Source organism: Lissotriton vulgaris, chromosome 11 (assembly GCF_964263255.1).
Source record: "Lissotriton vulgaris chromosome 11, aLisVul1.2, whole genome shotgun sequence".
NCBI lineage: Eukaryota > Metazoa > Chordata > Amphibia > Caudata > Salamandridae > Lissotriton > Lissotriton vulgaris.
The window spans coordinates 254,373,316-254,400,922 of record NC_141699.1 but is presented as its reverse complement, the minus strand read 5'-3'; the positions used below and the strand labels follow the sequence as shown (position 1 = coordinate 254,400,922).

The following is a 27,607-nucleotide window of genomic DNA, read 5'->3' as shown; positions in this document are numbered from 1 at the left end:
GTAGCTGTCCGGGATGGCTTTGGCGATGTCGGGGGCCGAGGCATTGTTCCACCAGGTTTCGGTCAGAAAGGGGACATATGGGGCGGAGGTGTCGAGCAGGTCTCAGAGCTCGACGGCGTGTTTGCGTGCGGAGCTGGTATTTAGGAATATGCAGCAGAGGTGGTTGGGTCCTGTCTTTGGTGGTTTGGCGGCTTTGTTGCAGTTGAAGCTGCAGGTGCGGCAGGAGAAGTGCGTTTCGGAGCGGCCTGGAAGCAGCTGTGGTTTTGTCTGGTGTTGAGTGAGTTTAGGGTGCTGGCGTCGTATTGGAGTCTGGCGTCGTGGCGTTTGTGGGGGTCAGGGGTTCTAGCAACGGGCGTAGATGGGCTTGCCTCCGGCACGCCCGCTGCGCTGCCACGCAGCGGCCACCATATAAGGCGAGGTGGGAGGGAGGAGCAGCTGGGTGGCGATTGGGCGTCGGGTACAGAAGGAAAGGGGGACGTGCCGCAGGGGGAAGCGGCGGTAATGGGAACGGACCGATGAAACGAGGTGGGGAGAGTGGCTAAAGGCACACAGGGGCAGAGCGGCAAAATAAGTGAAAACAGAAGAAGATAAGTACTGAATTGCAGAATTGCACAATAAAGACAACAGTGACAATTACACTAACCGGGCAGCAGCAGGAGGCTGAGCCGAACTCGCTGGAATCGGGAGTGGGGAGGCCTGAGCACACAGGCTGGGCTGTGTGGCGTGTAGAGCGACCTGACCTGCAGTATCATTGACTACTACAGTAAGGTTACCTTTAATGCTGAACATTCCATTCAGGATTATGTATTTTACTACAAATTGTACTGAGTTAGTAAGTGACTGAGATGGGCCAAAGCGCCTTTACGTGCCGTTCTATCTCCCTTTAGGTAGCATAACCTCACTTGAAATTCCTCTGAATTCAGCATCTACCAGAACTGTACAATAAAATCAGGAGTTAAAACCTGGAGATCCAGACAAAAGTTCACATAGAAAGAGTGAACAATTGTATTTTTCAAATTCTGCTAAAAGCAGAGTAAACACAGTAGAAATCCAAAAGAAAATCATACCAACAGGTATTGTAATATTAGGGTTTATGGCCTTCTCTTAACCCCTTAGCTGTGGCGGCTATTCCACCGCAGCGCTAGGGGGGAGGGGAGGCCGCGCGGCGCTCCGGTACTCGTGACGGAACCGCTCCGTCACGAGCCTCAGGTGGGCTGTGCTTGTGATGGAGCGGTTCCGTCACGAGCATGGAACAGGTTACCGCGTTTTCAGAGGGAGCTTATTAAAGTCCTTTCTAGAAATGTTCCTTTCTGTTTTTATGTGTTTTTATTTTAATTTTTTTTTTTTAGTGGTGCAACTGGAAGAGTGGACGTTGGCACGAGGGTGAAAATGTGGCTTGTTTATAAGGTTCTTTCAGACATTGATTTCAAGTAACTTGTACAAAACTAGTCTCTGGTGGTGCTCCAAGCCGGTTCTTCTTGAGGCGACTTGAATTGAAGAGGCAGCTTCAGGTGGCAGACTGGACTTCCAAAAACTAAAGCAAGCTAGTAGACTGCCAGATGGATAGTGTGGTTTTTCCTCAGTGGCTCTCTGCCGAAAAGTTGTCTCAAACAGAATTCAGCATAGGACTCCATATTGCCCACAGTGTTCGAAGCCAGTTCCATAACATAGAATCAACTCTGTGGGATGGGCTGGTGCAGAATTGTTAAGATTAAGTAAATTCTCAGAGTGGCAGAGACCTAACCGAGGGATAAAGGAAGATGTGTGGGCCTTGGATCAACAAAATGGTTGCTCGCAGTATATTCTCTTCAGTATGAATTTTTGAGTCAAAGTTTATTTGAGAATTAGAACTTGCAAAAATGTTTTTCCACCAGGGTATTTGTCAATACGGATCTCTGCATCGAATTGTTGGAAACCAGTTCAAAGCTTTTGGGCCTGCCTAGCAAGACATGGTCCTGTTGGAACTGTACCACCAAATAGAAATTTTGCAATCTCCTTGCTTAGTGCCAATAGGGTGGATGGCAATTTTCTGCTCAGGTTGCCTGGTTAAACACATGGAGGCAATGGGTTTGATCCACCACGAGGACTTCTGGTGGAATTGCACAGAGATCTCATGGGCTGGTCTAGGTGCAGTTTCTTTCCTTTTGGTCAGGTAGGCTGGCACAGCCCGCTATGGTCCAGGTTCTGGAGGTGTGACCATGCTGGATGCTTTATTCCATGAATGACACTGGATTGTGCCAGGCCTGTGGCAGTGTCACACTTGTGCGGCACTGCTGATGTCTATTGCTCTAGGTGTACTTTGGTAAACTTAAATATCAAATGGAAAACAACTTTTTTTCATTCCACATATCCCAGATTAGGAACCTAACAGGAAGACTTGGACAGTTCGTCTGAGCTCAAATGATAATTCACTCTCTCAAATGGGCTCACAAGAAATTTGACCCAGTTGAGGCCAAGTACCCACTGATGCAGGGAAAGATGCGCTCTTTCATCCTCTGCCACTGGTGCAGAGCGGAATGTCAGGACTCTGGAGACTCAGAATTCCCTGCTGAGCATAGGCCTACCAGGGGCGTAACTCTGCCCTACTCTTCAGTGCTCCTCTCTAGAACTGCGAATTATGCACTATCATGTGAGATAGGAGTATTTCCGCAGCCACTCGCCTCATTTTGAAAGGGGGTCAAATCATTTTGTGTTATGCCTCAGATACCATCTTAAGAAGAAAGGTAGAGAACCTTGGAATCAGACCCAGAGTGAGGAACCATAGACTCCTGGGGTCCAAGGGTGAGATCGATGGCACGTGCATCTGGATCTTGGGAGAGCTGCTAAGGGCTTTAAAAATGCCAACTCAGAGCCTGACCAGATCGTGAGCAAGGGGAGGTGTTATCACTTCTCTCAAGGAATTGGTAATGACATAGACAGTGTTAATTAATGGTTGCTACAGGGGAGGAGATTATGTGCGAGAACTGGGAGGTATTCATTTTCCCTGATGTTTACCATGAAACTTCTCAGGAAAAAAGCGCTTTGTTAGATGTGAGGAAGGTGCCAGTATCAGGTGGTGCCGGATACATCCCTCTGCCTCGCGTATAACCGAGGCGACTCTATAGTACGCTTGTGCAACAGCATATTTTACTACAAGTCACTGCGACTCAGGATTGGGTTGTTAATACGATTGTGGAAGTCTATTGATCATTACTTATTTGGAACATGACTAATGCTCTTCTTTGACCAATTCTTTATTCTAATGACGAATATATTTAGTCTGTGCTGAGGTCGAATTTTTCATCCAACCTTGCCACCCACTACGTTATTCTACTGTGCCTGACTCATTTGGATACTTTGGACTCTTGTCTTTCATTTTGGAATTTTATGATCATGCCCACAATCATAGTACTTGATGATGCATGCGCCGTTTAATCCATTCTTATTAGCCTTGAAAAAGTCTGAGTACTTATTGTGAGTACGGACGAAACACGTGTCAGCTGTCTTCTTATCAACTGAGAAAGGAATATTTTATGGATCTTCTAATAAAGAAAAAGATGACACAAATATGAACTTTATCTATTGATCTGTTCTGTCCTGCACTACAAGCTACACATTATATTCAGATCTAATACTGTTATGACTATATAACTCACTAGTTTCATATGGATTTGTACTTTTAGGATTGTGCTCTTTTTGACCTTTTTTGTCTAGATGTGAGGAAAGAGTTACTGACTTTGGAGGTGCAAGACTCAGGAGTGCCACAGGCATGACAACAAGTCACATTGAAAAATAAGCAGTTTGTTACCAAGTGGACACGTCCAGGCCTTTGTGGAAACAGAACAAAGCACTAAGTCCACATGTTAGAACAGAGTGACAGCACTGCTCGTCGTAGGATTTTTGAAGGCCTAGGCATCCTTTAGGCTGTACAAAAGGTCATACTTATTATAGAAGCATCACCCAGCATCATCAATACAAATCCTAAGAAAGCTCTGTGGCAAAAGTGGCACAGAGTACTATTTTCAGGGTTTACTGAACACTCTCTCATCTGCTGTTTAACCAACCTAAGGAACCCAAAGACGAGGCTCCTTGAAGACCGCCGACTGCGAGGGCGGTTATCGACTGGTTTGTACTGTGCCTGATGAGGTGAGTGAATGGATGCCATGTCTGTGTACTGCATTTGGAGATGGAATAGCCTGATGGCACTAGTGCAAAATAAAGCATGAAGGAGCATTCCAAGCAATATTTGCCCTTTACTGGCTGAAAGACGACCCGTGTAGAACATTCAACATGAGGCATGCGCATAAAGATGACACCACCCCTTCAGTGTGCACCTCCACCCAGGCACAAGCGGAACGAGGTATGCTATTCGCATATTGAAATACATTTGGGGCTTTGTCAGGTGTGATAGGCGCTATACAAATGCTCCCACTATGCACTATGCACTGCAGAACATGTAAAGAGGAAAGCCAAGCACATCCTTGTTAAAACTGACTCGATCCTTATCTTCTAACAGCTCCTAATGTCCGCAACTTTTGCTGAGCAAATACTTGAACCAGTCGTGTGTGGTGCTGAGACATCAGTTCCAATTATGTTTTTAAGAGATGAGCAAACTGATTGCAGTCAGGAAATATAGGAGCATCATTTTTAGGTGTGGACTGAGGACCACTGCTCCCACTATCTACTGTTTTCTTAAAAAGAAAGAAATACTTTTAGGTCCTGTCGGCCAGCTGGCTTCCCCTGTTACCCTGCCCACCACTGCGTACATCATGGGGCTGGGGACAAGCCCACTTGATGTACTAGTTCTTATCGTGAGTGAAGGTTTCTTGCCTGTGCGCATGTCAACATCTGCTAACAAAACATGCCGGAGCTCATGTACCCATTTCTTCTTTCATTTACTTTTTTGTTAATGTTGGCTTTCCCAATTATTTTTTTTTAATGAGGACTCAGCAGAACCGGATAGTGCTTACTGGCTGCGTCCTACCCATACTGCGGCTTGCGGTTCTACATTCAAGTACTTTTTAGGTCAAAGACAGCTCTGCTGTCTAGTTTGCTAAAAACATCTTAGGGACATTCAGAAAGCTGACCATGCATTCCGCCCTTAGCTTGTTTGCGACTCTAATTTTCTGGCATTCTATTTGCTTGCTTTAGACTGTCCAACTTGAGTTCATCCCTTCCATCGCCCAAACCTTGTTTACTGTATTCTTCCATGAACTCGTTTTCTTTAAACAAGCCTTTACATCTTGTTCTTATCTTGTTACATTTGCTGTGTGTTCAAAGACCGAGGTCAGATGTCAAGTTCTCCCTTCTGAGGGAGCTTTGTGTTTACTTTTCTTTCTCTGACTTCAAATTGAGAGAATTTATGTAACAATCTTGCTAGGTATCCATGTAAGAGGAGAGGCTTTAGGTTTTTTTCTTCTTTCTAGCACACAGCAAAAAAAAAAAAGAAAGAAACAAAAGTGCTGATATTTTAGAATTGGTACAAATGAAGCACATTTTTTGGGTAAGTCTGAAGAGTGGTAGAAACAAATATTTGAATACAAACAAAACCCATCAATACACTAGGTGATGACATTTGCACACATTATCATTTGTGTGCAGTAAAACCGTATTTCAGTGCAAATGTAATGGTCATTTCAATTCAAAATCTGTTGTCTGTAATGGCAGTGAGCTACCACACCGTGAATACTCTGCACTACGCTACTCTGTGCCCTTCCACTCCATTATACCCCACTCCATGACATGCCACTCCAATCTGCGACATGCCACTCCACTCCTCTTCCCTCTAAGACACTCTGCGCCTACCCACTCAACTCTACAATAAACACAATGCACCACTCCACGCCCAACAACACTACTTGCCCAAACCCAGTCCGTTCTATTCTACCCCACTTCCCTCGTCTACCCTACTCCACTGCAATGCACCCAACCCACTTCACTACAACCTACTCATTCTGTTCAACTCCAGTCTACCCCAACCCACCCCACCCCAATCTAACCAAATCCACCCCACTCTAACCCAATCTACTCCACTCTACCATATTCTTCCCACTCCACTACAATCTACCAAATTCCACTACAATCTAACCCACTACAATCAATCTAACCCAATAAACCCCACCCCAATCCAGTCTACCTCACTCCACACCATTCTACAGCACTCCACTCAAATTTACCTCACCCTGCTCCAATCTATCGCACTCCACTTTACCCTACTCCAATCCACCTAATCTACCCCATTTTACTCTAACATAACCCACTCTGCTCTACCACACTCATCTCCACTCAAATCTACCCCACTCCAATCTACCACACTCCACTCCAGTCTAACTCACACCACCTAACTCCAATCTTCCCTACCCCACTCCAGCCCAGTCTGCCCCTCCTCAATACACCCCACTCTAATCTACTCCGTTCCAATCTACCCCACCCTAACCCATTCCAGTCTACCTCACCCTAAAGTACCCCACTCCTATCTATCTTACTCCAGTCTATGCTACACCATTCCAATCTACCCTACTTTATTCCAATCCAATCTACCACACTGCACTCTACCCCATTCCACCCTAATCTGCCCTATTCCAACCCTAATGTACCCCACTCCAATCTGCCCCAATCCACTGCACTCCACTCTTCCTCAATCTACTCCATTCTACTCCTCTCCAAACTACCCCACTCAGCTCTACCTCACTTCACCCCAATCTATTCAATTCAATCTACCTGGTCCAATCTACTCCACTCCAATCTTATCCACTCCAATCTTATCCACTCTATCTCAACTCCACTCCATGCTAATCCACCCCACCCAAATCGACCCTACACCACTCCAATCTGCCCCACTATACCGCAATAGTCCCCACTCCAAACTACCCCAATCGACCCCCACTCCATTGTACCCTACTATAATCCACTCAAATAACCCCACTCTAATCTACTCCTCTCCAATTTACCCGACTCCACTCCAGTCTACCCCACTCCACTTCAGTCTATTCCAATATAGCCCACCCCACACTACCCCAATCTACTCTATCTGTCCCACTCTAAACTACCCCAATCTATCTTAATTCAATCTACCCTGTTCAAATCAGCCATGCGTAACTACCCAACTCCCCCACTCCAATCTAACCCAATCCACCTCACTCCATTCTACCCCACCCCACTAACGTTTAGCCATGCTGAACAGCAGCCACACACCATGGTGCACGTAATGGCTAAAACAAATTGCCAAAGTAAATCGCTCTCGTGTAGGGGAGTCCTATTTGCTTTGCTAAGGCTTGTTTACATTTGGCATTTTTGTTTTTTGCCTTTGCTAGGTGTTTTTATTTTTTGGCAAAGGCCTACACCTCCCCGCATACTTAGTTCTGCTGATGCTGCCCTGTAGAATGTCACAACCACTTCTGGAAAGGGAGCCGCCATCATTGAATGGTTTACCAATATTTTATCATTGCTTTATCTTAACAAGATGATTGACACCTTGGTTTTAAACCCGCCGCTAATCTTGGAAGGGTGAACTAATGATAAAATGTGACAAAATCTTCGAAATATGTACACTTGTACTTGCTCAATCACTGCCAGTGACCTTTTAGTCGGTTAGACATACATGGGATTAGCCTTCCAATATGGCCAACGCGTGGCACCTGTGTGTCTGCCATCTTGGAAGGGCAACTCAACAACCAAGTACACCAACACCATCCCAAGATGATTGTCCACAATTCCGCAAGCACTGGCAAAAACAATAGCTCAACCATACACTACCACATTAAAGGGCAACTTTTTCTACTTTGCCAGTGCTCTTTTGTGTTGTAGTTAGTGAATGAAAGAGTAGGGAGAACACCCCCAATACTACACTGTGTGTGTAAAAAGGGAATCCTTTACCTGGGAGCAGGATTTCCATATTAAGAAAAAAAGATTTTGGTAAACCTCTAAATGACACTTAGCCGTACAAATGTGGAGTTCCCACAACGTAGATCTGCACACGTAGCAATATAGAGAACAGTTACACACCAGGAAAATTCAACAAAAATATATACAAACGTAACTCGAGAAAGTGTGCATCACTTCCGCTTAGTACAATTGTGAGTTCCTTTGGATAAAGAAAGCACATTTCTTTAATGCGGTTTCCTCTGTCACTTATGTCATGGTTATTATTTTCCATCAAATTCCTTAACTCGTGGGGGACGCTGCCATCTAGTGTCCGAGTTATGAACTGATTTTGTAGTACATGGTTTATTTGCCTTTTTGTGTCGGAGGTCGAACATAAAGGGCATCACATAAATAACACACTATAACCAGTGCTGTAAATGAGAGAAAAAACTCTGGAATCCCATAAATTGGGGTTTAGGGTGTGGCAGAAGAAAGTGGAGTGGAGTAATGAAAAGCGGCTTCAGAGAGTCCACCTCTACGGAAGTTCACTGAAGCTATCTATGCTTCACTGGTGGACCAGATTATGTGGCAGGGTTTACTACATTATGCATCAAGAAAAGACCAATGGCGTGTTGCGGTGATAGTACTATTTCAGTGTTTTGACATTTTTACACGTTAACTCTAGGAGCAAATGCAGTAACGGTATTAATCCTCAAACACAGCAAAAAGCAACTCTAAGGTCACCAGTCAGCTTTTGCAATCGCTTTCCACTGAATGGCAACTCTTGCTGCTGTGTTTTTACTAACCATTTAACCAGACAGTGCTCATGTAGATCTCAGACCTCTGGGGTGTACAGTAATGTCTTTGCAGTGGTGGCAATGATCATACACAACATAGACACACGGTTACATGCACCAGGGCACAGCGAAAGCCATCTGATTGGTTCTTCCTACGCCAAGAATTATTTTGCCCAAGAGTACAAAGATACCAGTGGAGAGTCACAGAACGCGAATACATTCTCCATCAGCAAATTCTGCATTGTTTCTTTGGCAATCTTCCTTATCACGGTCCTTACTAAGTGAAGACCAGCCTGATCGGCGGGACCGGATTTACCGAACGTAGGGGCCAGATGTTCAAACCTCAGTCACAAACGGAGACCAGTATTATTGCGATCAGTAAAGGTTTTTAAGAACCTATCTGTGTACCAATAGGTTTGTTATTTAAAATGTGAATCATAGTGGGTCAGAATCTAACCTGCCTCATAAATATTAATGAGGCACTTCACAAATTGTGGCTCAATAGGATTGGAGGGATAGTGGCGTGTAAACTTTTTTTTTAATGCAGACTGTTTTCTTTAAAGGAAACATAGCTGTTTAAAAAGAAAAGTTTAACCTTTTGTTCTTCTTTTGAATGGACAGTGGTCCCATGGAAACTAACCACTCATCAACAAACTACTTTTCATATTCACAATGGGGCAGGGGTACCTAGGAAACCCTTCCCTTTTACAAATGCATTACCACCTCCTTTGAGGCATTGCAAAAAAAAAAGCAATGTTTTTGCGACTGGATTTAGGTGGCAACATATTGATTATATATTAGATACCTATTCAGTATTTAGAAGCGTAACCTACAACATGTCCCTTGTTGATACCAAATCAGTACCCATTTGCAATCCCATTTTAGAAGTCAGAAAACTTTTCTGATGTTTCAAATGGGAGTAGTACATAATTATAAAAAAACATTTACTGGTCACAAACCTCGATTTGTAGTGTTTGCGATCATTAAAATGCTTTTGTAAACCTGGTGCCTAATACTATTAAAAATGAGATAGGAAATGTTCTTTCCCAGGTCCAGTTCCTGTTGACGTAAACAGGCCTGGGCACACCTCGCTGATATTAATGACAATAGAAAGTGGTCTGAGCAGAGATGGCCATCAGCTGGTAGCAAGAGATACACGGGCCAGAGCAGTTAACTACACATTCTCGATTCTCTGTGCCAAACCTGTAGGTTACTTCAACTCGCATTCTAAATCCGCTACTTGGAGTTCAACAGTTGGCGACGCATTAGGTTTACCCTAGTACATTTCGTTACAATAAAGGAGGCTTTTGGTATAAAGAAAAAAATCACAGTTGTCCTTCCATCGTCTGTGTAGTGGTTCTCTCTAGAAGTTCTGTTTTCTTGAAGGACTTACATAGTTTTCCATCCTCTTACTTCCCTCGACCAGCAGCGGCTCCCCCTTCAAGAGCTGTTTTTCTTCCTAAGGCTAGGGTGATGTCTCGAATCTCCTGCGGTCTGCAATGCCTTTTGATTGAATGCAGTGTTTTCCTGCCCTCAAACCTGCTGCGACAATGTCTCCAGTGCTGTGTGTTTACTTGGTACCCAGGATTCTTCACACCAGCCTCCCAGACCCAAGCAGAAGGCGCATGCAGAATTTTTCTGATACAACCTCGGTGCTTGAAAATGTAACTGTACATAGCAAACCCAAAGTCTATCAACCATCCTTGCCTGATATGTTGTTTTATCCCCCCAGGTCTCATATGCTTTTAATGCCGATTGTTTGCGTTCTCGCTTGTACTGCTTCTTAATGTCACGTAAACTGACCTCAAACATGTGAAGACTTAATTATTTTTGTTTTCTTCTAGGTGAAGGCCTTCGTCACTGAGGACCTCCCTCTGTAGTATCCTTTGTTGGTTGATTGGTGTTGTCTTGTGTGTTGTGTTCATTTTTTTCTTCAGCACACTTTCTCTGAAGAACGTACACAGCTATTCATATATTAAAATCCAGTGGTTAAATAGTAAGGTTTTAAGAGCGCATTAGAGTTTCCAGAAGACAATCGGGTTGTTTCACAGACCAGTAGTCTGGATGGAAATGGCCTCTTTTCATCTAAGATTACACAAAAGGTAAACGTGACAAATATGTGCCAGTGATAAAGGTTTATTTTCTAGTGACCAGTGAATATGTGTATTGTGAATATTTAAGACTCACTCTGAGATTCACACCATAGATGTGTCTCACAGGCTTCATTCCGATCAGAAGTTAAGATTTTTTTTTTCTGCATCCAAAAATAGAAGGGGTGGCTAAGAAGTAAGAATTGACACTCCTAGCATAGGTGGCAGAAATGAGTACAATAGGCACTGTGTTTGCCAATGCAACTGCTACAGTTTACATAATAAACTACTGTGGCATCCTTCTTGTGCATTCACCATTGGCTGGCCTGCCAAACAAGGTCTGAAAGTCACCTAGAAGAGTAAAGTGATATCAAACTGTCTTTGGATTGGTACTTTTGCTCAGATTCAACATTCTTGGAAAACAGTGTATGGTAGTGGATATATTTGTATCCAGTATTTGATCTTTAATCAGTTCAGGTGTTCATTTAAATTATCTCCCCCAGCATCCAGGGTGGTTTCTTGAACACCTTATTTAGTCTCATAAATACTTGGATTTCTTGTAGGAAAAGAAAGTGCTAAATATTGAAAAGCCCTGAGTTCTGTCTATATCACACAGACTACCGCCCCTGGAAACCTTGTGAAGAGGACTTGCTGGGGGAGGGGGTGGCTTAAGAAAAAATTGAGTAGTAGGGATAACATTGGCAGGCAGTAGGACAAATTATTGATATGTAACTATGCAGTTGTGACAGAAGACATTAAAGAAATGGGAATACCTACCACTGACTGTAGTCAAATCAAATTAGTCAAGGTGATTCTGCTGCCCAAATTCTTGTATTCATTTAGATCACATCCTGTTTACATCCCACCTTCATTCATAACTGGTCTATATTCAGATATATCCTTATTCATTTGGAATCATATAAAACCTAGACAAGCTTTTAAGATGCTGCAACACCTTATTAACTGGGAATGTTTGTCTCGTCCTAATATTTAGGTCAAAGCTAAACAGACAGCTCTCTGCTGTCTGGCTGCAAAAACATATTGGGGAGAGCTAGAAGCTGGCCTATAAATGCATTCTGCCCGTTGCTTACAATTGGCTTTGCCTTTTTCCATTTACATTTGAATGCTTTTTGTTCGCTGGCTTTTTGTATTAGGCTGTCCATCGTGAGTTAGTCCCTCCCGTGAAGCATAGCCTGTTTACCACCTCCTTGAGTGCCTCCTTATATTCTTCCACAACTGCTTGCGTTTTGGAACTCTTTTTCTTTTTTGTGATGCACTTCATGATAATGCTTGTTAGGTCTCGCCTGTCGATGCGCATGCGCATCGAGCAAGCAAGAGTATTGGGACTTATCCACTCTTTATCCACACTGCAAGTAATCGTGGCGATTCCTTGCAGTGCCCGTGACTTTTAAGCTCAATGCGCATGCGCATTGAGCTTAAAAGCGCGTGCACGTCCGTCTTGGTTTACCCGCTCCGCCCCCTCCCCTTCCCGCCGTCTCGCATTTCGCAATGCCCTCCTAACAACACACACACCCTCTCCCCCGCTCCGCCCCCTCCCCGCCATGTCGCATTTCTCCTCCACGAACAAGCGGCTGAATAGGTCTGACTGAGACATGAATCTCGCAGCAAAAGAAAGTCCTCCCGTGCAGACTTTTTTTTCCCACCCCGTTTCTTTTAATAACTTGCACTATCTCGTCCCAAAAGGTAAGTTGTTTTTCCCTTCACAGTACAGGACGGTCATAAACACGGTCTTTAAAAAAAATACCAGTGTGTAGATATGTTTTTGGCAGCGCCCTCGCTTGCCGTCGCAGCCCTGAGGTATCGGGTTGCTGCAGCAGTCCGGCGGACCCAGCCATTTAGCGAGTTAAAAGCACGCTCTTGCAGGCCAATCCGGAAATGTTCCAGGTCGGACTCAAAAACGACTTTATTATAACTTAAAAGCATTCTAAACCCTCTCAATTAAACACATTTACAAGAGCGGTTTGAAGATAGGCTATCTTTCCAAAGAAGCATAAATGTTATTGCACTTATGTCTAGATTAGAAGCTGCTCGAAAACAATCACAGCTCCTATATTTAAGTCAGTCATTCCGACATTCTTGCAAATTCTGATTCGAGCGTGAACTCCCCAGCGCCCGACTCTTATGCAAAAGTGGGGTGGTATAAGTAAGTGCACGCGGGGCATACTTCCCTGAACCGTTCCCACCAGTTAAGTTACCCAGCAATTAGTGTGGGGAAATACCAGGACCTATGAGGAATTCGCTGAGTTTCCTTTAGGCAAATTATACGAAATTAACCCTCCCCCCCCCCCCCACCCCCCAAAAAAAGACACTGCATTATGCTAATTTGCCAATGCAGCATGTTTTTTAGCACAAAATGTAGATGCAGGGTTGAGTTTCTCCCCGGGACTCATTTTGAGCAAAAACCCGCTCCGCCCCCTCCCCTTCCCGCCGTGTCGCATTTCTCCTACCCTCTCCCCTCTCTTCCCTCCGTCTTGTTTTCCTTTCTCCACGAACAAGCGGCTGAATAGGTCTGACTGAGACATGAATCTCGCAGCAAAAGAAAGTCCTCCCGTGCAGACTTTTTTTTCCCACCCCGTTTCTTTTAATAACTTCTTGGCTGCGACCCTTCTTTTGTCTTTAAAAAAAAATACCAGTGTGTAGATATGTTTTTGGCAGCGCCCTCGCTTGCCGTCGCAGCCCTGAGGTATCGGGTTGCTGCAGCAGTCCGGCGGACCCAGCCATTTAGCGAGTTAAAAGCACGCTCTTGCAGGCCAATCCGGAAATGTTCCAGGTCGGACTCAAAAACGACTTTATTATAACTTAAAAGCATTCTAAACACTCTCAATTAAACACATTTACAAGAGCGGTTTGAAGATAGGCTATCTTTCCAAAGAAGCATAAATGTTATTGCACTTATGTCTAGATTAGAAGCTGCTCGAAAACAATCACAGCTCCTATATTTATGGCAGTCATTCCGATATTCTTGCAAATTCTGATTCGAGCGTGAACTCCCCAGCGCCCGACTCTTATGCAAAAGTGGGGTGGTATAAGTAAGTGCACGCGGGGCATACTTCCCTGAACCGTTCCCACCAGTTAAGTTATCCAGCAATTAGTGTGGGGAAATACCAGGACCTATGAGGAATTCGCTGAGTTTCCTTTAGGCAAATTATACGAAATTAACCCTCCCCCCCCCCCCCACCCCCCAAAAAAAGACACTGCATTATGCTAATTCTCACTCACCCTCACTCTCACTCACCCTCACTCACCCTCACTCTCACTCACCCTCAACCCCTCACTCACCCTCAACCCCTCACTCACCCTCACCCACCCTCACCCACCCTCACCCACCCTCACCCACCCTCACTCACCCTCACTCTCACTCACCCTCACCCTCACCCTCACCCTCACTCACCCTCAACCCCTCACCCTCACACAGTGCAATAGGTCTCGGAGCATTTGAGTTAGAGCTTTTAGATTTGTTTATGGCTTTTTTTATTTGTAATTCTTTAGCATTGGCTACAGGAAACAAAAATGCTAAAGATTTACAAAAAAAACCCATAAACAATTCTAAAAGCACTAACTCTAATGCTGCGAGACCTATTGCATTTCCAATGCTTGTTTTTAAAGCTGCCTTTCCTTGCATGCTTCTCTTCCCCACCGCTCTTCATGGCTTCTGTAAGGAATCTTGTGGATTCTGCAGTCACTTTTACCAGATGCTGTTTTGCTTTTATCTCGGTTTTTGAGACGCAGTTTAATGCGTGGGTGTTCTTCATAGCTGCCACAGCATGCCTTCTAATGGGATGCCAGAGACAGTCATTTTGTCTTTACAACTGCTAAAATTTGTGGGCCAATTAGCCGGAGAAGAGGGCCTCGTGTTGTCTTTTTAGCATGCAAACAAACATCTCTGGCCCATTTTCTGTTTGACCTGGGGCTTGGACAGACAGTGTTTTCTGTTTCCGCAGTTCTTAACGCTGGTAATGAGATTTGTTCCTGTAACAGAAAGCACCCTAGTACACGTTTTTATTTCTTTGTAAAATATATTGATACTTTGCAGCAGTTAAAATTTCTGTTTAGTTTTTTTGTTGGATACTTATGTACTGTGAGCAAACACTCATTTGATCTCTTGGAATGTGCTTTTCACTACGTACAACACTTCAGCAAAATTTGGATAACTCAGTTACCTTTATTTATTGTTTTGCAGTTGAAAATGCTGAGTCTTGCCCTTCTGCATTTGATACAATAATCTTATAAATGCATGTTTTGTTTTCATAATGGTATCTTATTCCCAACGCACACAATGTTGCACATGTGCTCTTTCTCCAACAAAAATGTATACAAAATGTATCTTTACTACCTGGCTTTAGGGAGCCCATGTACTGTCTTTTTTGCAAATGCCTGTGCTCTTCCTAATAAACCCCCCATGATTTGCATGATTAGGAACCCTATATAAAATAGTGCATCCTATAGGCCGCTGGCGATGGAGCCTGAAGTAAACAGCAGCTCATAAGTCACATCTGCCTCTTTTCTTTATGCCTGTTTATTAGCTTGTATGACTTCACCACGTAAGGTAAGTAATATTAAGGGCGAGTATGAATATATAAATAAAATACCCCTTCAGGCATCTCCCTCTCATATCTTAAAATTCTTTTTTGAGGGGGAATCCACCCCCTCTTTTTTTTACATTGTACTCATAACGTGCCTATACCACAATCCACCTGTAAACCCTAAAATTACGCTTGCCACCAGTACCAACCCCTAAACACTAAAATTACCCTTATCACCTTTTGCCTGTCCCCACCAACCTGGGGCACATTAATGAACCACTTTGTCTTTCTCTGTTTAGCTCTGAAACCCATCCATTGTAAGGTGATCGCAGATTGAATTCAATCATGGAATGCCATTTAAAGATAACTTAGGATCCCAAACCAGTATGGGGATAGTCCACACGGGTTAATGCAGATCTCTCAAAATCCTGGCAAAGCTGGATACATACTTTACTGCAATCATGTGGCAGCTGTATGATCAAAATCGTTTCAGACTGTTAAATCGTTTTCAAGCCAAATGTTCTACTCTTAAAAAAGAAGTTCTCTAAATATCTAAAGCTTAAAGATGTATTTTTTATAGTAAATTTCATAGGCTAGGAGTGCGATGTAATATATACCCAGAAGAGCTATATGCAATCCTGTTACATCCAAAAGAGAGTCTTATCAAAGACTGTCAGGTATGTCTGAAAACGGCTCAAGATGTAATTCCAAGATGTGCAGAAGAACAGATTAATTGGTTGGTCTGCTTTGGAGAAGATGATACATCAATCAAGCTGATGTACTCCTGGTCTGCTACCGTCGAGTATAAGATCCTGACCTAGAGGGAGGGAGGCGGAGAGAGAATGAAAAACATAGTACATGAGGGCCTCTAATGTGTCATAGTGAAAGGAAAAATGATAATAGCACATCATTGGAATGGTTATAGAATACAATTAATGCCATATCTAAATTATCAATATTTATAAATTCAAATAATTGGATGATGATTATATCAAACAGCATGGGCCAGATGTGATGTTCTGAAATTTAGCGGTGGTTATTTTTTTCCTTGGCAATGCACAGGCGAAATTTAATGAGTGGGTTGATCTGGTTTGTATATTGGTTAATTTAAAAAAAATGCATACTGTTACACTCTGCCTAGATGATATTGTTGGTTGCACTAAAGAAGTTGGGCCTGATTCACCATAAGTAAGTTTACACTGTTGAGTAAGTTTTCTAACTTTCAGTCTTCACAAACCTATTTTTGTAGTAACTTACACTTTTGTTGTAAGTCCAGCACTGCATATGACCAATCACTGATACTGCATCCCCCTCACAGCGAAAACATTAAAGGTAGGAACTTAAATAAAACCCATAAAAAATAATGGTAAATTAAACTATTTAAAATATAAATTAAGGTTAAAATATATAAATAGTAAACATTGTATTTATTTGAAATATATCTAGGTTATTAAATAGACCTTTTAAAAGATTGCATTTTTGTGTCTAACCCGATTAAAGCCCTTTTCTCAAAATTCAAAAGCTATCAATGTGATGTAGCACACTGCCAGCAGATTTCAAGATTACAATTGACCCATTCCTTTGTTACTCATGGTGCGATGCAATTTTATTTAAGAGCAAATTTTAGATTCTCAGGTGAGGTCTATTCACATTAAGTTTACATTTGGTGTTTTCCCATTAAGCGCAAACCCACGGCCCAAAGTTAGAGGAGTCCAGGGACCGGGCAGTTGTCAATTTTGTAATGCCACGATACAAGATTTAGTTCATGTGCTGTTCTGTTGTCCAGGCCTAGAACATTTCAGCCATAATTATATGGTTCAGATATGAGAAAAATTCCCCTGTGTGACTTGTGATGAGACCTTGTTCTTCATGTTTAACCTAACCTCTATGAATATTTTTAATGTGCTTTTTTTAAATTTTAAGGAGGTTTTATAGACCGCTTTAACATTTTATTTAAGTCAGCACTTGTGGAAATAGCATCATTGGTTGTATTCACGATATTTCAATTTTTTAAATTTAATTGTATAGTCGTCATTAGAGGAATTAGACGTTAATTTAAATTATTAAAGATCACCTTTTTACCGAACAGTAATTTGATCAGAACTGAGATGAGGATTTATTTTATAACCATCTATTTGTATTTAATATGATGTAAGCAACAGCGTTGTCTCTGTGGGGCACAGATGGGGATTGTGAATGTCAAAGACTTTTTTTAGAGTATGCCATGCAAGAAGAATTAATTAATAGGCAGTAACTAAAGCTCTTTCAGACTAGTGTCTTTTGATGTGTGAGGGGCTTACAAGTTAAAGCACACCATAGTTTTCTTTAAAGGGCTGTTATAAAAGTTTCTTTTTAAATATCTTACGTCAAAGCAATCTGTCCTTAACTGATACTTCTTCTAGCCACAACCTGGAAATGAAGCACATTGCCGGGGCGGATCCTGAGCTTGTACTCCTTGATAGCAAGTACAAAGAGCTGGATGTAAGTAGTTGGAAGAGGCACCAGTGCTTATTGTGTTAAAGCAATATGCAGGGGCCAAAGGTTTTTCTTAGGAACCTATCACTAGTATTCGGCATCACTAGTGCTGCCGAATACCAGGGATGCCAAAAACCAAGGCTGCCTAGTCGTGATTCCACCTCATCCCTCTTTCTTCCACCTTCGTACACTTCTTGTCTCTTTATTACACTCTCCATATGTTCTTTTTTCATCCCTACTTCGTCTTTCTATTTCTCTTTTCCTTTCTTGTTCCATATCCTTTCTCCCTTTTTGGCGTTTGTCTGCCTCTTGCTTTAAGTCCAAGTCTGATGATGGAATCTAAACCTGGATTATCAGTAATGATATGGTGCCCATCAATTGCAACCACCTGCACAAATTAGGCACTGGATAATCATGCGGTATGGTAGACCCAAGAACTAATAGTGTGGTTGTTTAGAAAGCCTAGCACTGAATTTTGTACTGTTGTAAATTATTTGGAGGGGGAGAGAGGTTGCAACACAGCTGGGGTGAAAAGAAGAGGTTAGTGAAATTGTTATGAGCGGGTACATGTAAATTAAGTGGCCTGCAGAAAGCCTGGCAGAAGGAATACATACGCTGGATACTGAACTGGAAAAGGGAGCGAGGAAATGCACTGTAAGGAAGTTGAAGGATTGGAGATTTGGGACACCTAAAAAAGCCAACTAGGGAGAGGTGTAGAAAGAGAAAATAAGGGCAGTACTCCAGATGCTAAAGGCCACAGCAGTAGTTAAAGTTGTGTGTCAGACAAAGAGAGAGAGCCTTCAAATAGGAACTTAGGGCATTATTAAGAGTTTGGCTGTGCGGAAGATGGACCGTCCTGCTCCCACACAGTCAAACCCATGTAGAAACTACTCATCAGATCAGGAGAATGCTCCTGTCTGGGGGGCAGTTCTTTGGCGTTCCCAGGACTGTGCTGTAATGGGAACATCAAAGGCAGTTCCTGCGCGGCATGGACTGCTGCAGTCTTTATCATGCAGGTACAAGTGTGTATGCACACAGGAGGGAAGCACATGTTGTGCCCCCCTGTGTACCTCCACATGGCTTGAGGCACAAGCGGGCCCTGTAGGACCCCTGTGCTTTCTCACCACCACAATTTTCATGGCGGCCACTCTGCCATGAAAAGTATGGCATTGAGGAAACTCGCAATATGCTTGGTGGGGCTGCAGCGGCCCACCAAGTATATTGCGGCCCCAGGACCACCACGCAACATCGGTTGCCGCGAATGCAGGGCTGACCGCCCTAGTCGTATTAGGCCCTTAGTAATAAAGATCACAAAAGGAGCAAGATCTATCAGGAAATTAAGAAAGGGGTAATCAAAATAGTGGATGGTATGGTTGTGATGAAAAGACAGGAAAGGATGAAATGAGGTAGAGCGGAATTAAATTTGAGAGGAGTTAAGCAACATGTTAAAATAGGTCGTGTGAGATAGGTAACTGTCAAAAGACATGAAGAGGGACAACTAACCAGATGATGTAGAGGGCAAGAAATTGAAACAAGAGAAATTAAAACCTAAAGGAAGATGGAAAAACCAATACGAAAACTAATTTAAGAAGGAAAGCATGAAAGAGAAAACAATGACTTATTTTTATGAGAAAAAAATAAAAATGTTAAACGAAAAAGTATTGCAAAATAAAAGCAAAAGAGATTTTAAGATCCAGATGAAGACTTATTTATTAACTATCTCTAACTTTTCCAACATCCACATGGGTACTTAGTGGCAGATTTTAGGTGGAGTGTAGTGATGAAAAAAGTACTAGAACAGCTTACACTGTAAGGCTGGAGGCACACTATGGTCTCAGTTTGAAATAAACAAGTGACAGTTAATATGATCACAGTGATGTGCTACATCATCATCCAAAGTACCACGACATACCAGTAAACCTCCTCACTGGGTCAAGAAAAAAAAAAAAACTTTGACAGCACTGACAGTTGAATCTTGTCCACGTAAGACCCTTTGCAGATATAGCTTAAGTCTAATAAATCCCAGAGTTATCAAGCACAAAAGGAGCCCTTGTGGGTGTACGTTGAGCCCCAAAAATCCTTAGACTTTCTCCCTCTATGGGTAAGCAGACTGGTTTGTCCTCCCCTGCCAGTCTTGTCGTTTTTTTCCTGTTTGTAGTGCTTAATGTGTACCTGGGTTTGGCACCTGCACTCATTTCTTAACAGCAGAACATTTTATGCCAATCCTTCACATGGTGGTATTGCCTGCCTAATTTTAAACAAAGCACATAAGCAACGTCTTCCACAATTTAATACATATTTTAAAAAAATACCACCAGTGAGCCCAGGCTATTTCCCCCCCCCCCCCCAATAGTCCATATTGTCACAATTGGAGGAGTGTGACGGCTTGCATGTAGCACCAGTACTGGCAAGGGCAGTGGATGGTGCAAACAGCAGTGGACGTTTGAGAAATATGTTTGGCGCTACAATTTTTTTTATTTATTACAAATTAAGCACTGCCTGATGCTGTTGTTGACCGATAATCTTTGCAGGAATTCTGAAAGCACCAAGTCCATTTGTTTGGAGGAATCTTAGTTTCAGGGTGTCCCTAATCGTATTTGCTTATTTTTTTTAGAGAATCCCCCTGAGTGATATGAAGAGAAACGAGATAAATGACCTGCTGAAAACTCTGCATTTTTATAAGAAGAGCTCCGCTGGGGCCGCAGTTCCAGAAGAATTTAAACTCGCCCCTGCACAGCAATCCTCCACTACCACAGGGTCCGATGTTAAATCCGATTTATAGGAAGGCAGTGTAATCCTGGACTGAGGATGGGAGAGGTGGTGTTAAAGAAAACGTGTGACCCCATTTTAAGTTTAAAAGCCTAGGACTGTGTGTATGTTTATGTATGTATTATATCGGATAATGTGAGCGTAGGCCTTTCCATGAAGTTGCATAAACACGTGAATATATTCCCAAATGTATGAATTTTCGTTGATGTATAGATAAGTTTGTTCATATCGGTCTATGACAGAGGTGCAGCAGTTGTGTATGAGGGCACGAATGCATATGAACTCACTGCATCTGTCCGGTTTTCTGTGTGCAGGAGGCTACATGATAGTATATCGGAATAGTTGTGTCTAAAAATGGTGGTGCATATGAGTTTAACTACGAAGACCACTCCTGGATTTAAAAATGTAGTGGCATAGAGATGGAAATTTAGTGGCACTCCGTTGCATTTATTGCAAGGTTTTGTGGAAATGTTATTACTTGAAATGCATTCCTTTTCTATTGTTGCACTAATTTGTAGCTAGTTGATTGGCTCAAGCACCTATTAAAGAAACCTGTGAGCTTCACTCCAGATGAGTGTTGTTAAGTAATGCTGCATTCAACCCCAAGAACTCTACATCTTTCACCCACCAAAAGTCCATAACCGGTATCATGCACTCCACCACTTTCAAAAGATTTGATCCCTGTGTTTGTGTTTCACAGAAGGGAAGGAGGGGGCTCCAGATACCTGGGGCAGATTTACAAGCCCCTTGTGCCCCTTTTACGCCGCTGTTCATCACTTTTGTGACGCTGCGCAAAAGATGCGCCATGGTTCGGGGTACTTACAACGTGACGCATCTGGGAGATGTGGCACGTTGTAAAGCCCTGCGCCAGAAACAGGTGTTCCTGCGCAGGGGTGGGGGCGCGTTTTGGCACGGGAACACCTAAAAGTGGGTGAGTGAAATCTACAAGATTTCCCTCAGTCACTTTTGGGCCCATGCTGCATCAAAACCCTGCGCCTGAAGCAGGCGTAAGGTTTGACGCAGCATTGTAACAATAGAGCCCCCCAGAGCATTGCTGGAGCTGAGTCGTGCTTGTGACGGAACTCCAACAATGCGCTGCTTATACGGCACATGATGCATCACGCATCTGTGCCGTTTTTGCGCCATGGTGCGCCGCATTGTAAATGCAGCGCATCCATGGTGGCGGCGGCATGGCACGCAATAACTGGCGCAACCCTGCTGATATGCAGGGATGTGCCAGTTATTGTAAATCTGCCCCCAGGTACCTCGCTCCCTCTTCCCAAAAACACGCACACTTAAACACTGACTCCCTCAAAGACCAGTATACTACGAGTCCTGTCCCCTATCCCTCCCACATATATGTGCATCATGGCTCTGTAAATCACTCACTCTCCACCCCTCACATGCAACCTTTAGCCTTGCTTTTCAATGTCACCTTCGGCCAGCCCGTTTTATTTTTATTGTATTTTTATTTAACTCCTGCTTCCAATGGTACAAGTCCAAGAATGCAGAGTGCTGTTCGAATCAAAGCCAGGCCTGGAGGAAGGTGCAACACATGAAGTGGGACCCCTTGCCACGATTCACCGGGCTTTCCACCCCACTGATTCTAAAATGGTCATATCTGCAGACCTGCCAACTCGTAGGGTGCCACTATGTGTCACTCAAAATGAACTCCCTTCATGGAGTCACGCAGTGGCAGGGAAGCCGTGCTGGAAACTCTGCAACAGAGTGGGTATAAAGCTCGACTTTGGAAGCTTTAAACAACCGATTTCCATTAAAGGGTGTGAAAAATATTCCCCGGCAAGCCCTGCCCCCTCCTCACATAGCTCTGGGTCTGATTTAGAAGACTGATATTGTGCTTTTCTGTGAGGGTCTCAATGATTTATCTAAAAATAATCGAAGCTTACAGCGCCGGTTACCATCCAGCCTGGTTGCTGTTTTGGTGCACTTTTTTGTGATGCATTCACAAAAACCATTGTAAGCCTTGCAGAAGAATATATGCACCGTTCTTGTGCAAGCAGGGGCAGCGGGGTGAGAAGAGGGCATTCTGCAAATCAATGTACGCAAGAAATTATGAATACCTGCTCACTTGCAAGTTGATATAATGCTGCAATATACTCACATCCTGTATAGATTTATACATCCACCCAAAACTACGTTTGTTTGTGAATGACTGTTTGAGGGTATGAATATTGGTGTGAATTAAGCATTACATGCCTGTGAGACTGTTTCGCAGTAAGTATGGGTGTACTCATGAACAATTCACATGCTACATTTCCTAACTGTGTCTGCTGGTGCAGTAGTGAAGGGTCAAGGTATTCAGTTACTAATTTCTATCGTAACTATTTATTTTGATGCAATATAATATGCACATTTTATGCCATTGCAGTGAAAACAAATGTGGCTCAATTAAAAATTATTTAGGGCAACTGTAATAATTCAAATTCATACATTTATTACGACAGCGCACTGTTAAAATTCCAATTTATTACCACAGTACTGTAAAAGCGAAGAAAAATATTGTTTAGTGCTTCACAGATTGCATACATATGTTTGTAGCATATGTGGATGTAGATACATATGCTTTACATACTCCTACCACCTAGTGTTGGGCCCAGACATTTGCATCTTGTTTTTCTTCAAAGACGTTTGAGTCACAAGACCCGTTATTACGCCTCGTTGGTCCTCAATTTAGATGATGCGGTTCTTTTTTGTATATTAGTTATAAACAAGGGGGCATATTACCAAGCAATAGCGATAATTATCGCTAATGCTTGGTTAGAGACCAAAATTTAACTCTGAGCTGCGGCGATTTTTACCGCAAATAAACCTTGGTATTACCAAGGTTTATCGCAAATGCGATAAAAATCGCCGCAAAGCATGAATATCGCTGAAAAGTCAGCGATATTCATGCATTACCGAGCTAATGCTCTTAGCCATGTTATCCACCTCCCATTGGATAACATGGCTAAGAACTGCTCAGGGCAGGTGTTAGCTTTTGGAGATATTCGCGCTTAGCACGATTATCTCCAAAAGTTGGTAATAGGAGATAGCGATGTTAGCAACTGTTTTCAGTCGCTAACATCTTGGCACGCCCACTTTGCATGTCATTAGTGATAAATATCACCGACATGCAAAGTGGGGCCCAAGATGGTCGCTATCTCCTACTAACTGTCGCTAACTGGTGTTAGCGGCAGCTAGGTAATAGGTAGATAATTTTTTCTCTGCTTTCTTGGCTTTTAAAGCCAAAAAAGCTGAGATAAACCCCCTTGATAATATGCCCCAAGGTGTTTTAAAAGAGAGCCAGGGCTCAGCCTCATTGCACAGACTCATAGCGTGAAGCAATGAAAATCCAGGACATGGTCCAGAGTCATCTTTCAAGTACTGTAGTAAAAACTGAAGTAAAAACACAGCTTCTACCATAGATCTTTAGCAATAAATGTCTGAATCTGCTTTTATTACTACACTTGCTCCAAATAACATTTTTATTGTTTCACGTCTATTATCATTGGCAGAGCACAAAATGTGCACAAAAAATCAAAAAGTAAATGCAGTATGCTAAGACATGGAAATGAGGTTAAGGGGGAATGACAGCCCCTGGCAGACACAGTTTAGCATTGGTAATGAAAGTAAGACTAATCAGAGAAATAATTGGATATTTTGGTGCTGCCTGTACTTATCTGCTTCCCAAATTATGTGTTTTTTCTAGAAAAGTTTGTATGTAAAAACAAGGTGAGGGCGTTTTCTGCTTCACCAAATGTGATGTTTGGCTCCCCTCCCCCAAAATCACCATGGAAATAAGATTCCTTTGTTCTTATAACTAGCTGGTATGTGTGAACTATGTGCATTTGTGTAAGTGTGAATTGATTCCTTTGAAATTACTATGCAGTAAATAATAATCTATAAACATGCGTTACACCCCCTGGTGTTTTTGAGACTGGGAGTTCAGCATGGAAAACAAATTCTGTCTTGGTCACCACTGGATTACATACTGTTAAATCTTACTTCAGGTACTGCTCGAGTTGCATTGTTGACTAGTGCTCTTCTCTCTGAGCATGCGCACTCTGTTGGCAAGGGACAGAATGACGTCCTGAGCTGAAAGATTTTCTGGCTGAGGACTGATGTTAGTGTTCTAGAAGACGAGAGTGTCCTGCTGAGAGTTGAGGAATTCTAGGTCATTTGAGGCAATAAAAGTTTATTTTCTAAATTTTAATAAAATAACTCCTTAAAACAACCGTGCAAGTGTTTCTTTCCTTTTTTTAAAACAGCTGTACAAGTGTTTCTTTCCTTTTTTCAAAGCTGTCCTTACAATATATATATTACCATTATTAGGATGTTCAGTATGCATGCCATTGCCTTATACTCCTTATTCAGATATTTCTTGAGTTTGTTCCTCAAGATCTACTTCAGCCATCATAATGGTCGTCCATGGCCTCGCACAGAGAAAGCTTCCCGGAGAAGCTTCAGTCCCTTTAATACAATGGATTTAGAATTAGGGGTTAATTCCTTTTGGGGCTGAGGAGTAAATATACACATTTTTGGAGGATTACCCTCTCTCCCCCGCACCATTATGAACTGTACCAGCTGTGAAACCACACCTGGTCAAACAAAAGGCTTCTCCATGCAGATTTTACATCCTGCTCTTAGTAGGCGGTGATTGTGTGCGTGGAAAAGGGCCCGTAGTTGGGAAAGCAGTTGTGGGAATGAACCCACATCCTATTTTCCATTCTGGCAGCGGTGGCTCCTCTGCTAAGGAGCTTAGCTCCACTGCTCTGCAAGCATTTTAAAGAGGAAAATTAAAATAAAAGCGCCATGTTATTAACATTTTGTTTTTCGTTCTTGCTTAGCTGCGTGGCGGGGTTGGTGCCAGAGCAGGGGCAATTGGGAGGAGTGGTGAGCACACTCCAAGTGCACATGAGGGTTTGGCCGGCTTTGGGCGGGCCAAACAGTCATATGACCTTTGCATGTTCTCCACCGGCTGTATTGCACAGCCTGGGTGGAGAACATGCACAGGCTCAAAGTCCCCGTATGAGCGCTGAACCATGGCGCTCAGACCAATCATGACACTGCTGACAGCAGCATCGTGGTTGGCTAGGGGAGCATGATGACCGAAGAGCACCAAGAGACGCCGGCCGGTCTGCAGGTTAGTGGATTTTTTTTTACCCCCGTCCCCAGTAAGCAGCAACCGGAACTGCATTCTGGGCTGAACATTTGTGATGGTCGGTAACTCGCGTGGAGACACCACCTGGAATCTGTAACTCCACTATGCCTAGTTACTGATCCTCTCCTAAAGGGTGCCTCAGTAGGGCATCATCAAAGCCTGCCTTGCAGTTGTGACTGGGTAGTTAACCAGAGTTCTTTATTGCAGCGAGTATGACCAGCTGAGCATGAAAATATACAATATGAATGCATGAAAAACACAGTCACCACTGTGCCAATCATAATTATTCTAAAGAACCTCTACCTTGCCAATCACTTATCGGAATGTTAGTCTAGGGTAACTTTTGCATCATATTTAAAACTGCCCAGTTAGAAATTAATGTGCCTCTGCAACTACTTCCACTACTTAATTTACTTCGGCCACTTTCTATAATTAATTATTTTCTATCCCTCTCCCTCAACGGCCTAGTTACGGCATTTACATAGTTTAAAGTCGTGTACACTTGATAAGCCCTTCTCAGCCAATGCCGTTACATTCTTACTTTCAATTGGATGATCTTGTATTTTAATCCATATATTATCTTTTTGATATTTAAATGTATTTCTTTAATGAACTGTGTAATTTAATCTATTAGCAAATGAATACCTTCATAATTTCAGATTCTAAATGTTTGCATTGCATTACGTTAGCTTGACACTAGTAGTCTCATATTTAATATTTAATGTTTTAATTGTACTTAATATAATGTTGAATAATAGATATACTGTTAAATTAAAAACACAATGAAAACAACTTCTCGCAAAAAAAAAAAAAAAAAACAGCAGGCGCAGAAAAGCATTTCCACAATGCTGGTGGTGCAGGTGAAGACGCACCTCTGACTGCAATTCAGAGAAGCACTGATTGCTTTTAAATGGAATTATGGATTATTATGAGTCTAAGGAAGGAGGAAAGAGACATGGGCATGTTAGCTTTGCACGCTGTACTGTTCAGAAGAAAGCCTAAAGCAAAAACCTCATTTTATAGATAACCGCCCACCCCACCCGTCATTCTATAACCATTGAGTCAAGGGGTGTATAGAGCAGCTAGGTATTGATACTATGTAAGTGCCTTATTTGTCTGAATGAAAACACACTAATCCGCTGTAATTTAAGGTCTATAAATCTCAATCGTGTAAGCGTAAATAGCAGACCGCATCTTTAGCACTAAAGAAAGGTTGAAGTGAAAAAATCCCAGGCAGCCTCGTTTCATTTGGAATCACAAATGACTTCACAGAGGCCATTTAAACACAACGTGCATGTGGCTGGAATTAGAGGTACGTGCTTTTAACAAAGAACAGCACTTTAAAATTACCCATAAACCAAAGGACCGCAACCTTTTTGTTTAGGAAAGTTATATTTCAATGTTTATATTTCAAATGTCTTTCAGGCTGCTCTCTAGACACAGCCTTTGTTTAGCGATGCACATCACAGCAGGACCGTCTCCAGATTGAAGCACCCACAACAGAGGCACAAGGAGGTTTGATGGCTCTGCACTGAAGTGTGATGAAGGTAGAAAAATGCCTCAACCTGCAGCCCCACCCCTATTCACCCATAGCATCTGCAAAAAGGGCAGAGCTTCAAGAAGTTTAATCAGCAGCCATTTGCTAACAAAAATGTCTGTTGAATTTGTAAAGGGAGACCTTTCGCCATCCCCTGACCTCCAGCAATTGGAATGTAGGTAATACTCTTCCACAGTCTGGGAAGCTGCCCTCATCTTCCATCTGGTCCAATTGCAAACAATAGGCATTTAATGTATCCCACTCTTCTCTTTAATTAATACTCTGAGTCAAACCGGAGTATGAACGCCAGAATCTCTTTTTCAATGTGTACGTTATTTCCCATGTATTTTCTCAACATATGCAACCAGCCATCTTATTTCACTTTCAACCCT

General features: G+C 42.7%; 1 protein-coding gene across 4 annotated transcripts in view; it reads left to right on the top strand.

Annotated features, from left to right (window-relative positions):
* The window catches only part of SELENOM (selenoprotein M), a 31,298-nt gene extending 6,547 nt beyond the window's left edge, over positions 1-24,751 (top strand). Inside the window, exons 3-7 of one of the 4 annotated variants that reach the window (XR_015300890.1) lie at positions 10,484-10,518; positions 17,676-17,754; positions 20,363-23,445; positions 23,491-23,725; positions 23,772-24,751. Coding sequence is in view for 1 of the 4 variants with exons in the window: in XM_086943172.1 (XP_086799298.1) it covers positions 10,484-10,518; positions 17,676-17,754; positions 20,363-20,530 (282 nt within the window). In the remaining 3 variants the exon portion in view is untranslated. Of the gene's footprint in view, positions 1-10,483; positions 10,519-17,675; positions 17,755-20,362 lie in introns of all 4 variants that reach the window. The other 3 variants (XR_015300888.1, XR_015300889.1, XM_086943172.1) reach the window with 3 other exon arrangements.
* The last annotated feature ends 2,856 nt before the right edge of the window (positions 24,752-27,607 follow it).